General features: G+C 35.7%; 2 protein-coding genes across 5 annotated transcripts; both read right to left on the minus strand.

Annotated features, from left to right (window-relative positions):
• Window positions 1-7907: 7907 nt before the first annotated feature.
• On the minus strand, window positions 7908-10192 carry LOC127073767 (serine carboxypeptidase-like 20). Of its 2 annotated transcripts, XM_051014986.1 has the most exons (8): window positions 10172-10192; window positions 9843-9923; window positions 9091-9271; window positions 8923-8988; window positions 8599-8720; window positions 8398-8511; window positions 8273-8318; window positions 7908-8185 (listed from the first exon to the last, which is right to left on the minus strand). In XM_051014986.1, exons 3-8 carry the CDS (start codon window positions 9223-9225, stop codon window positions 8102-8104), a joined length of 567 nt encoding a protein of 188 aa, XP_050870943.1. In that variant the 5' UTR covers window positions 9226-9271; window positions 9843-9923; window positions 10172-10192; the 3' UTR covers window positions 7908-8101. The 2 variants fall into 2 exon arrangements, with proteins under 2 accessions (XP_050870943.1, XP_050870944.1); XM_051014987.1 differs by lacking the exons at window positions 9843-9923; window positions 10172-10192 and adding an exon at window positions 9375-9772.
• On the minus strand, window positions 10190-12887 carry LOC127073769 (uncharacterized). Of its 3 annotated transcripts, none has more exons than XM_051014988.1 (5): window positions 12431-12887; window positions 12132-12328; window positions 11463-11496; window positions 10770-10866; window positions 10190-10292 (listed from the first exon to the last, which is right to left on the minus strand). In XM_051014988.1, exons 1-4 carry the CDS (start codon window positions 12546-12548, stop codon window positions 10793-10795), a joined length of 423 nt encoding a protein of 140 aa, XP_050870945.1. In that variant the 5' UTR covers window positions 12549-12887; the 3' UTR covers window positions 10190-10292; window positions 10770-10792. The 3 variants fall into 3 exon arrangements, 2 of the variants coding, with proteins under 2 accessions (XP_050870945.1, XP_050870946.1); XR_007785855.1 differs by having other exon boundaries at window positions 10196-10292; window positions 10450-10866; XM_051014989.1 differs by lacking the exon at window positions 10190-10292 and adding an exon at window positions 10304-10637.
• Window positions 12888-17727: the final 4840 nt, after the last annotated feature.

Below are 17727 nucleotides of genomic sequence, written 5' to 3' on the forward strand. Positions count from 1 at the left end.
CCCAAAAGCCAATGCAAATGGATGCTTAAATGATTTGGAGAAGGTTTAGACGTGTGGTTTGCATTTCAATTGCTTGCATATGAGGTTTCACCATGAAATGCATAATTGGTCATAAAACTTCAAGTCTTCGAAAGTCCCTTTTGCAAAATCCAAACATAAGCATGTGGGTAATGGTTGGAAAGGTATTGACATAAGGAACAAAAGTTATGTTGGGAAAAAATCCATTTGAAGTGTGTAAATTTATGAAAACAGGCCATGAAGTTCATAGTACAAAACATGCCTTTGAGAATTTTGCCAAATTAGTCCAATTTCAAGCCCTTCTGTTTTGATGATGCAAGCCCCAAATGGAAAGACCTCAAACATCAAAGTTGTAGATATTTTCAATAAAATCAAAATTGACTAAAATTTTGCATCATTTGGATTTTTTATGAAAGAGTTATGGGCACTTGAAGTTGGACTTTTTTGCCTTTCAATGCATTTGGTCCAAAGTGACCTATAATGTCTTGCATTATCACATGTATTTCCTTTGAGATTATGAAATTTTGTTCAACATAACATTTGATTTAGACATCTTAAACTTTCCAATTCATTTGATCCCACCTCAAAATCATAAAAGATGGATGAGTTATGTTCTTGGGAAGTTGACCCAAAATTAGGGTTTCAGTCAAAATGACCTATAATGTCTTGGAATGGGAGATGACCTTACATGTTTCAAATAATTTTTTAATGAACATGAAAGTTGTTCATATTGTCCTTAAGATCATTTTTTATTTTGGGATCATCTCCATTTTACCAACACATACAAAGTTAGGTCTCGGTGCATTTCAAAATAGTCAGATGAATTGACTGATCAACTTCTCAAGTCCACAACTCATATCTTGATGAATTGATGATTGAGGACACTAAAATAAGTTCAAATATGCATTAAATGATGAATTAAAGGACTTCCCTTGATTGTATTTGACCATGGGCTGAGATTGCTTCATGAGCAAGGCACACTTGGTACACAGATGAATTAGGGTTTCCTTGAGAAACAAACCTCAAATCCTTTGACTTGCTTTGATCAAAATGATGAATTGAGATACTAGGGAGGAATATTTGATGGATGAGAGCTTTGGGAACCATTACCATGCTTGCTTTCATCTTCTCTTGACCATATCTTTGCACAAAGGATCTCCTAGAAGCTTTTGACCTTGTGATTGCTCAAGCTACAAACAAGAGATGTTAGTGACATATTTTTGTGCTTTTGGTTAGTAAATAAAAATGAGAAGAGCAATGATATAAAATTCAAGCATGCTTGGTGATCTCAAACCACTCACAAGGGATCCCACCTAAAGGCAAAGGAAACCTAGGTGCTTATGATCCTTGAGGCTTTGCAAATGCAATGTTATGATGCCATGAGGGATCTTAGGGCCAAAATTAGGGTTTTACAACTCCGAACCAAAAAGAACTTGTTTCCCGTTTTGTTTAAATTATCCACACCATAACTCAGGCCCCATTACAACCCGAAAGACCTCAAAAAGTGTGTGTTATGTGTAGTTGATATGAAAGGAGAAACTATTCAAACTTATGAGTTGATATTGCATATTCTGAATTGGGAGTGAAAACACTTTAACCCCGAGAGACTTGGTGAGAGTGTGATATAAGCTGACAGGTGAAGCGATACCTCGATGAGGAAGTGCGGCTGAAAACTCATTAGGAAAAATAGGAATTATAAAAGAGAGAGTGAAGGCTTTAGCGAAAGATCTCAGCAGTATCATGGTAAGAATACAAATTTTGGAAAGTGACACTTTGTCGTATATGACATTACTTGAGGACAAGCAATGAGCTAAGTTTGGGGTTGTGATCGGTCACCATTTTCACCATATTTTCGTTGCTTATCCGACAAAAAACCAAGGATTTTGAGACACTGTGTACGCATTATGGTACCTTTAGAGTTAATTTTCATTCCCGTAAGTTATTTCAGGAATTTTATTAATTATCAGTTTTATTTTGTGTTTTCGTGATTTTACGCTTCGGTTGTCGTGTTTACGCCCTCCAGGTCCATAGAGAAGATCCAATGGACTAAATGCAAGAAAGTGGAAAGTTTCGGCATTCGAAAAAAGAAGATTTCCCAGTTCAGGAACCTTGACACGGCCACCCGTGTCAGGAGGAAGACCAAGAAAGTATAAGAAATGCCCAAAACAGTGGCCTGACACGGTCGCCCATGTCAGCCTGACACGGTCGTGTCAGGTCACCTGGGGTGTGTCAACAAGGAAATAAAAAGGCAGAGAGTTGACACGGCCGCTCGTGTCAGCCTGACACGGCCGTGTCAGCCCAAAATGTTGATTTTCCAGTTTTCTGGCTTTTTCACCGGGCTTGAGTTGCATGGACGTTTTGGAGATTTCCACCTTCTTCCAAGGGATTTTCACTATATAAGGAGTGTTTCTACAAGAGAAAAGATCATCTTGAAATACGGCAAAACACAGTATTATGAAGCAATCAAGTATTACAAAGATCAAGGCATTTGGAGAGCTGAAGATATTCATGAGCGGGAGCGATTGAAGATCAAAGTCATCCAATTACTTGTAATGTGTAATTTTCATCTTGAATTTGTTTTAAACAATATGAATAGCTAAATCCCCCAATGCTAGAGGGTGTCCCTGATTTAGAATTGTAATGAATTTGAGTTACATTTGCATTTATAATATTGTTTTTACGGTAACCTTTTGATGTGTTTATTGCTTTCTCTTTCGGACCAATTGAGATTGATTTGTGGTTATCAATTAGGTTGGACCGCCATTGATAAGGTTTTCATAAGGTTACTCTACAGTAGATATCACCTAGGACTAGGGGTACCCTGTATGAACCAGAGTATTCTTGATATTATACAGCTTAACTTCACCCTAATTGGATATGGACATAGGAATTAGGGTAGATTGATTAAAGTTTTTCTCACCAAGAACTTGGGAGAAAATACCCTTGAGAACTGGTAGTAATTCATATTTGTTGATGCAATAGTGACCCAGAGTTGTTACAGGGATAAATCATACACCTTCCCTGGCATTGTTCCTTTTTCTCTAAAAATCCTTATTTTCATCCTTCTTTACCTTTACTTTTATTATTATATTTTTACACTCAAAAACCAAATTAATACCTTTTTTTTAATTGAATGATAATTTAAACTCAATATTAACTTGCAGTCCTTGAGATCGACATTCGGGGAATTTCCCCATTATTACTATAAAAGGCAAAACAGTACACTTGCTATTAACCACGATCATCCACACAAAAGTCTTTTAGGTTTTTTTTTTCTTATTATGTACATTAGTGGTCAAAGACCACACAAACAAACAAAAATATTCACAAGCAAGATATATCATACAATATGGTCCAAGTGGACAAAGTGAAAATTGCATTAATATAAACAAATAGGATGGTATGAATAATGGCAAATGAATAGAACTCAAAACACTAAAGTGCATTAAAATAAAGGACTTGAAATTAAATGTTAGTTGTTAATGAGTTAGAGGTTAGTATTCTTTTGCTTTTGTTTTTTTAATTTAAAGTCATTCTTTGGAGAACACTCAACCCACTTATCACAAGCATGGATCCTTGAACCAAGATATCTTCCAAAGGAAGGAAAAAAGGCCAAGTTTCCACACAATACCATGAAAGAGGGGAGACTTACAATCTCACTAACTAGAATGTTATGCCTTTTTGTATCACAAATTTAGCGTTATGTTAAGCGATCGTAATTGGACATATGTAGAAGTCACAACTATTTGAGGTCGGGCAATAGAATTTTGGTGTTAATGCATATTAGAGACATAATATAATGGACTATGCTCATGAAGCACACCACACACAAAAAGAATATGCAAAAGAGGTGGCCTAATCTCATCCATACTTATGTTGATTTTGCAATCAACTAGCCTTAGGACTTAGAGATATCATAGGCCCAATGAGATGAATGCATAAAGAATGGGAATGAGATGAAGAGGGAGGGGAATGAATCAAAACTCAAATTGGTCAAAGGAGGACTATTACCAAATTAATATCATCCATTCATTTTGGGAGATGGAATGTACATTCCATCAATCCCCTAAATCCAATTATATTAACTTGAAAAAGTCGAATCAACCTTGACCAAGGTCCAACAACAAGAGTCAAACTCATACAAGTCATCACAATAGGTTAACACAATTAATTGACATTTATTCAAATTAAAAATACTAAAATAATACATTTAAATTAAATATGGTTTATCAAATTCCTAAAACCTCATCAAAACACCAAAGAAATGGCCATGAGATTTATCATAGGCCAAACAAGGTCAAAGGACCTTGGAGAAAAAAATTCAGAATTTTTGAAGACTTAAAAGTATTTTTAAACAATTAAAAACAAACACAAAATCAATTAAATCATGAAAAATATTAATAATGATCCAAAAAATAATTTTAATTCAGAATATGAAAGAGGAAATTTTTTGAAATTTTTTTGGTGAAACTCTCATATTTTTTGGATCAATATTAAAATTAATATGAATTAATGAAAATCAAAGGAATAAAAATAAAAATCAAAAAATCAAAAAACGTGAGCCACTTGATCTCCCTCATTAATTGAGGTGGCAGATCAAGTGGACTACAACGCGCGTTCCATGATGGAACCTAGTCAGCGCGCCACACGCGTGGTAATCAAAACCAACGCCTAAGATAAAAACATTTCAGCAGGATCCTATGGCTGGGAGACGTGCCAATGCACCGCCGGAGCTAGAGCTCCGGTCTTCTTCTCCGGTGGACCTCACTGGACTGGTCCACCCTCAACCATCACCAAAATAAAAAAGGAGGACATGATCTGAAAGAAAAAATGGTGTAGAGCACGAATCTGACCTCAATTTTAACTAACTCCACATATATAGAAAGATATGAGGAGTTGAATTTTGAGGTGTGTCAACTGAGTTGCTTTGATTTGACCTCTAAGCAACTCAATCTTCTTGCCTACATTGGTAGGACTTCAGACAACCAAAGATCCAAGAGAATTGAGTAGAATTGAGTGAGAATCGAAGAGATGAAATTTTCTAAAAATTACCTTCAATGTTGGGCAGAACTTGATGTTGCTTGCTTCAAACATGATCTGATCACACTTGAGAAGTTTGCAGGAAGTGATTAGCAAGGGTGCAAGGCTTTGGATCCTAGAGTTTTTGAATCTCCAACAGTTGAGATTCAAACTCAATTTTCAAATTGAAAATTCTCAGGTTTTCCTTTAGAATGAGAGAGTTTGAATTGGGGGGCAAAGCTGGCGCGCAAGGTCCCTTTGAATTAAGTACATAGGTCATGTATTTATAGCATGAGGGAGTGATATTTGCACACTTGAAATTTTGTCCAAATTTAGCAATGTGAATGGCACGAGTGCATCGGTATGTACAGGCCCATGATGCAATGCATTAAGGTCCAAAATCAATCATGTTGAAGTCTGAAAGAAGCTTGAATGGCAAGGCAATGTGAAATGAAGTTTGTACATTTGATTTCTTCCAATGATGCAGTTCTGTTAAAGCCATGCGCAACCCTAGCAAACCTCATCCACAATTCATGAACTTCGGTTCTTTGGAAAGCTTGGATCAAGGGGAACAAGTTTAATGTTCAACACTTTTTCATTTGGAGCTTGGATCATGGTGAATTTTGAGGTGGAAATTTGGAAATTTCAACATGTTGAAAAAGTTTCTAAGTGTAAAGTCATATATCTCAATATTCCACCTTACTTAACTTTTTATGTGAGCTTTAAATGAGAAACATGTCTTCATCAAAGTTGTAGTTCTTTCAAAGACCTTCAAATTGGTCACCAATTCCATGTCTTTTGGATTTATAATGATAGAGTTATGCATTTTTGAAGTTGAGGAAAATCACTTGTTCAATGGTATAGGTCAAAAATGACCTATAATGTATCCTCATATCACATGCTCATAAAAGTTGAATTTGCTTTCACTCCAAACATCAAAGTTGAAGTAGACATCTTGAATTTGATATTGAAACTTGGAAATATTTCATTTCATAAAAATTGAGCAAGTTATGGCCTTGGGAAGTTGACTTTCAAATTAGGGTTTAGACAAAATGACCTATAATGTTTCAACATAGAAAATGATATTCGAAGCAAAACTAGCTCTACGTATCAACATAAAAGTTGTTTAGAATGTCATTTAGAGTAATGTTGCTCTTGGAATCATTTTATATGGTGAAAATTGTAGGAGATAGGGTCTAGGGAGACCCAGTTTTGATCAGATGAATTCATCTGGCCAACCACCATCGACCAACTTGCTAACTTTCAATTCTCTTGACTTTCTTGGCTAATGGTAGACCATATATGCATAAGATGATGAATTTTAAAGTTCCCCTTGAGAAATTTGATCAATTGGTGAGATAGCTTGTTGGAGAAGTTACTCAAGATACCCAATCAAACTAGGGTTTTCAAGGCAAATTATCCTCAAACTCTTGAAGAATACTTGATCAATATGACATGTAAAGATCATTGGGACTCATATATAATTTTTATAACCACTCTTGGATCAATTCATGGTTGTGCTCTTTGTCATGAGGGTCTCAAAACCTATATATGAACTTGATAGATCAATGAGATCATGCCTTACCTACAAAAGAGTTAGGAAAATACAAAGACATATTTTTGGTATTTTGGTTAGTAAAAATGATAAAATACAAGTATGATACAATCACATGGTTCTTGGTGATCTCTCCCAAAACAAACCCAATGGAATAGGGGTAAGGAGGATGCCAAGGTGTGATCCCAATGTTTAATGCATATGATGAAATTGCATGAGGGATCTTAGGGTCAAAATTGCGGTCTTACAGCTGCCCCTATTTAAGGACATTCTAACTGAGGAGGTGAAGGTTAAAATCTTTGTATCGACTAAGTAGAATGGGATTAAACAACAACATAGAAACAAATTTTGGTCCCTAAGAGACCTCATGATGCATATGATATGAATATAAAATTTAATGCTATGTGGGGAGATATGCCACAAAGGAAAAGAAATCAAAGAGACTGAAAAATTCGCAGGAGCATAATGCATTCCATAAGTAAAACTCACTAGGGAGACAGAGACTCTGAGGGGGGAAACGCAGTCATGCGTAGGCCAGGCTACGACTTAAAACTGCTGGGGGATTAGAGGAATTCCACACGAAATGGAAAGACTCAACCGGGGAAACAAAACAATCTGCAAGGGACACGAGTAGATCAGGATAACACTGAAATACTTGGATCATGCAGGAAAAGTGATTTCACTAAGGAAATGCACACTCAACTCGACTTGGGAAGATAAACTTCAACGCAAGAGGAGCAGAAACTTATTATCCACTACCTGTTACTGGGTAAGGAGATAATAAAGATCTGACAAAGATAACATTCGTCACAGGTTAGGATGAACATATCAAGGTTGACTCGCTGGGAAAATGCCATGAGGGAGTATTCATTACCGATTACTGGGTAAGAATAGTCTTGCTGGGGAAACTACAGAAAATAGGATTTACAACTACCTGTTACTGGGCAGAAGACCAAAGATGAGAGTATATGTCATCAGTTAGCACTACAACAAACAAGACCTTAGACAGCGCTTTTTTTAGCCTTAGACAGCGCTTTAAAGCGCTGTCTAAACCTCCGCTGCTAAAGGTTTAGACAGCGCTTTTTTAAATCTTAAAAGTGCTGTCTAAGCCCCCCCCTTAGACAGCGCTTTGGCCAAAAGCGCTTTATAAGACCCTCTTATTTTAAATTTTTTAGGTATACCTTAGACAACGCTTTTGAAAAGCGCTGTCTAAGCCCCACCCCCTTAGACAGCGCTTTGGCCAAAAGCGCTTTCTAAGACCCTCCTATTTTAATTTTTTTAGGTATACCTTAGACAGCGCTTTTCAAAAAGTAAATGATTAAATTTGTTAGTATAGATAAATAGGAAGACAAAAGATACAATGAAGTTACACTTGTTTAAAAAGGTGTAATGTTTGAAAGATACAAAGTGAATAATGAAATAACTTATTTTCTTCATACACTTTTGAACTAGTCCATCAAGTATATAATAATAATTTGAAACAACTATCTTTCTCTAGTTTCTTATTTCTTATATAGGAGTTCCATCCAAAAAATGTTTGTAAAAGTACAATGCCTCCTCTGGTTTATATTCTGGAACAGTATGTCCAGCTCCCTGTAAAAATATTATTAAATAATATATTAAGACTATTTCAATCTAAATTAATTTATTTATAGAGTAATCACATTTTAATATACATACCTTTATAGTCAGAAATGTGAGATTGTTGGCATATCCTTGTATAAACCTAAAACCAAACAAAGAAAACTTGCTCAACCTCTATATGTTAAATTAAGACGCTAAGTTTTAATGTGCTCTAGAAATACCCTGCAACTTGATCATTGATTAACCATGGTCTCCATTCATCAACAATCTTATATCCAAGTGATCTTGTCCATGCTTCCGTTCCGGTAAATGGGACACACATGTCATGATCACCACTGCAAGAAAAAAAACAATATGATAGGAATGTTGTGACTTTATAAGAATAAACCTAAAACAATGTTGTTATATGTTGGAAGATTAACCTAAATATCAATGCTGAGTATCCTTTTGAAGTAAGATTCTTGTGGTAAGGAATCATGCTCCCTAGATCATGATCGTATTCAAGCTGGAATGTACATAACTCCCATCTCCTAACTACACTTTCCTGTATTATCACAATGATCAAAATTAATAAATCCTCAAAGGACAAAAATCGATATTGTTAGGTTGGACGTCCTCACTGGGATTCAAACTCTGGTATTCACAGTTGTGTGTGAGTTTTTAGTAGTTGCTACCATTTCATTTACAGACAAAAAAAAATTGATATAGTAAAATATTAATATGATATACTTTGATAGAATCCTCACCTCTGCAGTGTGAATAGCTTTCCTGACCTCTAGATTGTTCAACCAATTCCTGGCAACCTCGTCGTTCTAAATATAATGATGAATTTTGTTACTAAAACACATTCAATCAATCTATCCATCAAATATGGATTATTAAGAATAAAAAAAGTATCGAATTAAGTAACTTACAACGCAAGCCGGAGCACTGAGACTATTGCTTGTAATTTCTGGCCAACTTGGAACAATTCCATCTCTCAAATTAGCTCTATAGGGCCAAGCACGACCAAACATTCTTTTTCTTACCGCTAGAGATTTTTCATGCATATTCACTCTTTGGCAGTTCTCCCTTATTAAGACTTTCAATGAGCTCCTGACAGATGAAATGGTAGCTATGATTTACATTTGATCATATGCAATAGTAAAACTAGTCATGTCATAATTAAACAACAATATTTCTTACGCAATTTCCTTACCGTGTTTAAATCAGATATTTCTCATACAGTTCCACAACAACAAAACTTTTCTCATTAGGTATGGTTCATAGATGGCTTTTCATATGTTTACCTCCACTTGTCCCAATTCAATCTAATATACTTTGACATATAGAGAGGAAAAATTTATTGGAAGGCAAGTGTGAAACTCTGAACAAATCAACTATTGACATTTTGTGATAAATATAGTGGAAAAACTATATATCGTGTAACTTCTAAAATCTAACTAAATTAAACATGCAAGGTATAGCACTTTTTAAGAAAGAAAGGCATAACTTTTCCTGTACAAGGATCCACTATGATGGGTTATAGAGCTCCTAGATTATATTAGAAAAAAATGTTACTTTCTCTTTCTAATATTCATGGAACTCGAGAGAACTCAAATTCGAAGATATCACTCCACACACAATAAATTTGGAAATGAAAAGCTTGCATGATCTTTAGTCGTACCTCTACAACGGGATAAAATCGAAATAGTAACCATGTTTCTTCCTCTTCGTCAGTACGATCTTTGCGTGCTGCTTGCGTTGTCTATGAAAGAAAAAAAGTTTTAATTTTATAGATAATTTGATGCGAAATAAAGCATTCAGACAGGGGCATGAAATAGAACATTTTGCAATACAATACCACCCTCAACTTGAAATATCTAATATCCTTAATGAAAAGGAATCCATAAATAATATATTTTTATTGTTGTTTCTTAAGTATATAAATCCTCACTTGACATATTTGTTTATTTATTTTACTTCTATCAGCACGAAATGAATATATATGTTTACCTTCTGGTTACTGAACTTCAGAGAAAGCACCAGCAGCAGCAGATGCCTTCTTTGTTGATGATCCCGCCAGCAGTTGCATATTACTGATAACTTTCATGTCATCGGGTGATAGTTTTGCCAACTAGTTAGATAAACAAAACCATCAATAACGTTTGCTTACTACAGTTTTTTTTCTTTGAGTTATAGTATTGCATTCATTCATAGATGCTGACTGCCTAAAAAAAATCAGACTGGACCTTAGAAATCAAACATATCAAGCAATGTAACAGGCAACCTACTTTTTCCTGAGTCGTAGACGCCTCATCCAAATTTATTTATGATGCAGCTATAAACAAAGAGATCCATACCCCATATACAGAGATAGTTTTCAAAATAAGACATGAATATCTTGCAATTCAGAGCTTAGCACAGTCGCAGAAGTTTAATTCAGTCAATTTTTGCTACCAATCTTCTAAAGAACATGAATCTGATCAGAATTTGAACATCTTTACTGGTTTCGGAGTCAGGAAAAGCAGGAATATCAAGCATATTTTAAAATCATAAACCTAGTAAAGAAACATAATTTGTAGAATTCATGAACCATGTAGAATTCAATCACCTCTACATGGAGTGAAATCTTTTCTACTTGCTCAGTGTATTGGGGCAAAGCTTGAACCATTTTTTGCCAATCCCGTGTAGATATTTCACCACCATCTCTGCAAAATATCAAAGTTATAAGTCAAAAGTGCTAAATACTTAAATTAGCTATAGAAATTTGCAATATTGCATGAGATACAAAATACATTCATTCTAAAATAAGAGAGACAAAATACTTTGTAATTCATGCAATATTAAATCCAATGCAATATACTAGTATAGAATAAGAGGTAATTCCCAAGATAGAGTGATAGGACCCTGAGTCCGAACCTTAGTCTAGTAAGAGTTAGTTAGGATATTTCCTTTATTTTAGGGATATTCTGTTATAAAAGAGAGGGGAAGGGATTAGGGAATTCATTCAGAAATATTGTTAGAAAGTTGTTAGGAGAGTTACTCTCTGGTCCAGGAGCAATTCTGCTCTGGTTTTTATCATTTCTTGTTTCATTTTCACCATTGTAAGAGCTCATCTTTGACATTCAATAGAATACAATTTGGTTATCTTGATTTTATGGTTCTATCATAAAGTTTTGCTCAAACATGCTATATATAAAAGAAATAATGACAATACATTGACAGCTAGGACCTGAATTTAGACTGGCATTTAACAAAACAGATGCTATTTTTCATGAAACAAGGATTAAGGTGGAGATAAAACCATTTGCCGTGTCATCTTGAACTATTGCTTCAATCTGTTGTTTGCCATTAAAAGAAAATAATAAGTTGTTAGTCTCAAGATGTCATAATATCAAGACCAAAGTATTAAACAGAACAACCAAATGATATTGTTCACATAGAAACATGCATATTCTATGTTGGACATACGCAAATGGGAGAAGAGGTCCTAATCCAATTAATAATTGTTGAAATCTCTCCTTAAATTTATCAGTTTGTGGCTACCTAATAGTAAGAGTAAATGAGAATTTATTACACACAACACGATTTGCAGTTTATGAAAGATTCATAACCTTATTCCTGACCAATCTTCTTTTAACTCTATGATCTTGTACACATGGATAACATTTGCGCGCTGAAAACTCAGCAACCCCATCTAACATACAATCAACATTAAACTTCATTCACTTTGACCTTAATTATATTATTGACCAAAACCATTTAAAATTTCCATCCTCAGATTTCAACATTTCCTTATAAATCATCCCTAGTAAGACATTTACTACAAATGACTGTGTGTCCTAATATGATAGATAGACAACCCAAAAGAACTTCACCAATAGTGGATTATACAAAGCAATTTGTAGAGCCTATTACTTCTATCACTCACTTATGCAAACAGAAAAACAGAGGCAAGTTCAATTACACTTACAATAGCCTTATAAAAAGCAATCTGCGGAACTGTATACTTGGTCCCGAGCTTTGATTGTTCATCGGAAACAGTATTAACAACTCCATAATAAACATGGCCATCATATTGATCAATGCAGGCACGTAACTCAAAATTAGCACAAGTTAGAGCCTTGTTTATTGCCAGAATAAATGCATCAAATAGCCGACGGTCAGTGCCTATACAAGAACAAACCAATACAATCAAAATCATGATAAAATAAAAAGCGGAAAAATAGTAGCAATCAAAAGTAAAAAATTAGGAAAATGAAAAATGAAAACCTGGACTTTTCTTAGTGAGGTCCTCAAACATGGAATGTAGGTCTTTCTCCTTGAGTGGACCTCGTGACAAGAGAGCTTGAACTATGACGTGGTGTGTTGGGCTTAACCCACCTGACATGAGAAACCCTAATGTGGAATCAACTTTGGGAAATTAGGGTTCAGAGTTTATCTAAAATCTGCTAGATTTTTTGAAGAATGAAAAGTGATTGGTGAAAGTTTTCAAGGATTTGAATGTTGGAGCAGTAAGGATTTGGTGTTTAGAGGGGAATTGTACGGTGAGAAATGGAGCAAGAGCGGTGTGAATGGTGCCGGAAAAGGAGAAATTAGGGGTCAGAGAAGTTGAAATGCTGGGTTGCCGAAAATAAGGGAGGAAAAGAGAGGGAAAACAAATAAGGATATTTCTCACCGAAAATTTGGGGAAAATAAATCTGCCTCTCGCGGGATAAGCGCTTTTGTGGAAAGCGCTTTCTAAGGTATGCCTTAGACAGCGCTTTCTAAACCCCCCCTTAGACAGCGCTTTTGGTTTTAATTTTTTTTTTTAATTTAAAGACTTTAGACAGCGCTTTATCAAAAGCTCTGACTAAGGTCTATATTTAAAAGCGCTTTCTAAAAGCGTTGTCTAAGGGGGGGGGTCTTAGACAGCGCTTTTAGAAAGCGCTGTCTAAGACCCCCCTTAGACAGCGCTTTCATTATTTTTTTGGAACATTTTCCGTGTTTTATTTTAATATTAACCTTAGACAGCGCTTTCTTTTAAAAGCGCTGTCTAAGATGCGCTGTTAAAAGTCATTTTTGGCGTAGTGTAGGATGAACATATCAAGGATAAACTCAACAGGGAAGAAAATCCGCCATCAGTTAAGATGAACATATCAAGGATAGACTTGCCTGGGGATGTCAAGGAGGATACCCGTCATCGGTTAGGATGAACATATCAAGGATATACCAACTGAACAAAAAGTATGAATTACATCTATCAAATGCTGGATAGAATATCATCAAAGAGAAAATCTGTCTCCGGTTAAGATGAACATATCAAGGATAGACTCTGTGAGGAGAGAAAATAGGAATTATATCTATCAGTTACTGGATAGAATACCAAGAGAGAGTATCCATCACTAGTTAAGGTGAACATATCAAGGATAAACTCTACTGAAGAAAGCATGGTTTACAACTACCGGTTACTGGGTATAATACCACAAAGAGAATGAAATTCGTCATCGGTTAAGATGAACATATCAAGGATTAACTCTCTGGGGAATAAAATTGGGATTACAACTACCTTTTACTGGATAGAATACCAAAGATGAAATATCTGTCATCGGTTAGGATGAACATATCAAGGATAAACTCAAGCAGGGGAGGGAAATATATTTGTCACCGGTTAAGATGTACATATCAAGGATATACTTCCTGAGGAATTAGAAAAATGAATCCACTAGGGACTCTACTGCTAGAAAAACTAAGATACTTTTGCCGTGTATTGGGTAAGAAGTAACGAAATGCAAACTAAGAAGAATATTACTAGTTACTAGGCAATAAACTCTTAGGAGACTCAAGACATCTATATAGGCAAGAGCTAGAAAGAAACGTTCAATCAAGACTCAACCCAATGAGGATATAACTCAAGGGGAGTGGTTCCATCCAGATAATCAACTAGGGAGGAAACTGAAACAATGATCATCCACGAGGAAATAACTCGGTGGGGAAAGGAGAAAGGTTAAAGTCTTTCTGCCTAAGGGGATGACACTCTATAATTGAGGGAGGACAAACACCGGATTTTTATGGGGATAAACTACCGCCATAACAGAGAATAAGAATCTCAAATAAATCACTCAAATATGATGATGCAATTATGCGAATTATGAAATTATATGAGTGTATATGTATATGTATATATATGATGATTATGCTGACAAAACGATCACAAAGGATACAAGGGTGTCACAAAATTTGAATCATCGATATAATCCTTGGTCAATCCACAAAAGGGAAATAACTGCCGAAGCACAGAGAGATCAACATCCCAACAGCTCAAACCTAGCTGGGGAAGGAGGAAATTAGCTGAGGAGAGGAAACATTATCGAGTATGCGGGGAATTTTAGGTAAACACCATATCAAATGGGAGACAACCATACAGATGATAAACACAAAATAGCTGCTCAGGAACCAGGAGGAACTTCTGACTGGGAGCTAGTCGGGTGGTGACCGGTGGAGAAACCAATGCGATCTATTGGGAAATCTAATTACTCCGCTGAAGGACCAAAACTGTTGAGGAATACACAAACTCTGCAGGGGGATACAGTAAACTCTATTGGGGAAATAACACGTCGCAGGGAACTGAATCAACCAACTCAGATGGAAAATGAATCGAAGCTCCGCTAGGGATGAAACACTCCGTAAGGGAACAAACTCGACAAACTCGGTCGGGGATACCCGAAGGGTTAACTGCTTGGGGAACCCTTAATCCTCCCCACTTGAGACTTGTTGTTCTTGAAATGTTGTAGATATTTATTTTTAATTGCTTTGAAAAATACTTGCTTTTATATGTTTAAGAAAATGATTTTGATTAAAGATTTTAATTTCGAAAGTGATCATAATAAAATTCAAAACTATTGGCTGAAATAAATAAGAGTATAAATAATTGGATAAAAGCTCAACTTTATTTAATAGAATGGTAGTCTGTAAATGACAAGACCCCATAGATCTTTTCAAAGTTGAAAAATGGTAATTTACATGGAAAAGGGGTACATTAAATACAAATGATCCTTAATCCTTCTACCAACTTTTGATGTTCGCTATGCTCTTGACCGCTGCCGGGGATGATGACTCGACGTCAACCCTTGTGCTCAACAAAGTCTTTCCAAAACTGGACGATCAGCAGACTGCAGTTACTTTCCATAATCCCTAATTTTTGCATAAGATGCCCCAAGGTGGGGTACTCAACTCATCAGGAAATTCTTTCTGTTTTTTATGTCTCTAATTTTTTCCTGGATCGCCCTTTCGGGTTTTCAATCCACCGAGACGCTCATTTTTGCCTAAGCCGCCCTTTTGGGTTTTCAACTTAGCGAGTTGTTCTTTTCTTTTTAGGCGAAGTATTTCTTGACTGCATCTGCATTCATAGGACGAGTGAGCTCTTCACCATCCATAGTTGTAAGAATCAAAGCACCCCCTGAAAAGGCTCTCTTGATAACATATGGGCCTTCATAATTAGGAGTCCATTTGCCCCTAGAATCTGGTTTGAACGATAGAATCTTCTTGAGCACAAGGTCACCTTCTCTTAACACACGAGGTCTGACCTTCTTACCAAAAGCTTTCTTCATCCTTTGCTGATATAACTGACCATGACACATGATTTTAAAGTAAAAATGGCATTGAGCTCGAATCTGGCCTCAATTCACTCTAACTCCAAGTATATCGAGAGATACATGGAGTTGAAATTTGAGGTGCATGAACTGAGTTGCTTCGATTTGGCCTCAAAGTAACTCAAACTTCTTGCCTACATTGGTAGGACTTCAGACAACCAAGGAATCAATAGAATTGAGCAAGAATTTGAGAGAATCAAAGAGATCAAAATTTCTGGAAAATACCTTCAATGGAGGTCTGGATTCAACTGATCTTGATCTTGCTTGTGCTTGGTCTCACTCCACTTGCTTGTAGAAGAAGGATTGGATGCTTACAAGAATGTGGGTTCCTGGAGATTTGAATTTCAAAATAGTGGAAATTCAACCTCAAATTCAAAAGAATTTCTCAGGTTTATCCTTTGCAAAGTGAGGGTTTAAGACGGGGGATCAAAGTTGGCGCGAATGTATGAAATTTTGAGCAATTGGAGCTCTATTTATAGCTGAAATCATTGATATTTGCACACTTGAAATCACTTTCCAATTTTGGCAAAATGGTGATACATGGGTGCATGGGCGTGTACAGGCCCATGACATCATTTGAAGTTTGAGCTTGTATTGCAGGGAAAGTGTGCATTTGAATTTGAAGTTTGATCCTTCCCAAGTGATGTCCACAAATGAATGTTAGATATTCTAAATTGAGCTTGTATTGCAGGGAAAGTGTGCATTTGAATTTGAAGTTTGATCCTTCCCAAGTGATGTCATCATGCTCATGCCATGTGCAGCCTATGCATTCCTTGTCCAAAATGAATGAATTTGAGCTCTTTGGAAAGGTGAGATCAAGAAGAACAACTTTAATGTTCAACACTTTTTCATTTGGAGCTTGGATCATGGTGAATTTTGAGGTGGAAATTTGGAAATTTTTGACATCTCAAATTTTTTCTAAGTGTCAAGCCATATGTCTCAATATTCCACATTGCCTAACTTTTTATATGGGCTTCAAATGAGAAACGTGTCTTCATCAAAGTTGTATCTCTCTCAAATACCTTCAAAATGGTCACCAATTTCATGTCATTTGGATTAGAAATGATAGAGTTCTGCATTTTTGAAGTTTGGAAAAATCACTTGATCAATGGTATAGGTCAAGAGTGACCTATAATGTAACCTCATATCACATGCTCAAAAAAGTTGAATTAGCTCCCAATATAAACATCAAAGTTGAAGTATACACATTTAATTTGATTGTGCAACTTGGAAATATTTCATCTCATAAAAATTGAGCAAGTTATGGCCTTGGGAAGTTGACTTTCAAATTAGGGTTTAAACAAAATGACCTATAATGTTTCATCATAGAAAATGATTTTCCAAGAAAAACTAGTTCTAGGTATCAACATGAAAGTTTCTTGGAATGTCATTTAGAGTAAGTTTGATCTTGGAATCATTTCCATATGGTGAAAATTGTAGGAGATAGGGTCTAGGGAGACCCAGTTTTGATTAGATGAATCCATCTGGCCAACCACCATCAACCAACTTGCTAACTTCCAATTCTCTTGACTTTATAGGCTCATGATAGATAATATATGCTTAATATGATGAAATTTTAAGTGTCCCTTGAGAAATTTGATCAATTGGTGAGATAGCTTGTTGGAGAAGTTACTCAAGATACCCAGTCAAACTAGGGTTTCCAAGGCAAATCACCCTCAAACTCTTGAATAAAACATGATCAATATAATATGTAGATATCATTGGGACTCATATGTGATGCTCATAACCATTCTTGAATCAATTCTTGGTTGTGCTCTTTGTTCATGAGGGTCTCAAACCCTAGATGTGAACTTGATGAATCAATGGAATCATGTCCTTCCTACAAAAGAGTTAGACAAATGCAAAGACGTATTTTTGGTATTTTGGTTAGTGAAATGATAAAATACAAGTATGATATAATCATAAAGTGCTTGGTGA

This window comes from Lathyrus oleraceus, chromosome 4 (assembly GCF_024323335.1).
Source record: "Lathyrus oleraceus cultivar Zhongwan6 chromosome 4, CAAS_Psat_ZW6_1.0, whole genome shotgun sequence".
NCBI classification, from domain to species: Eukaryota; Viridiplantae; Streptophyta; class Magnoliopsida; order Fabales; family Fabaceae; genus Lathyrus; species Lathyrus oleraceus.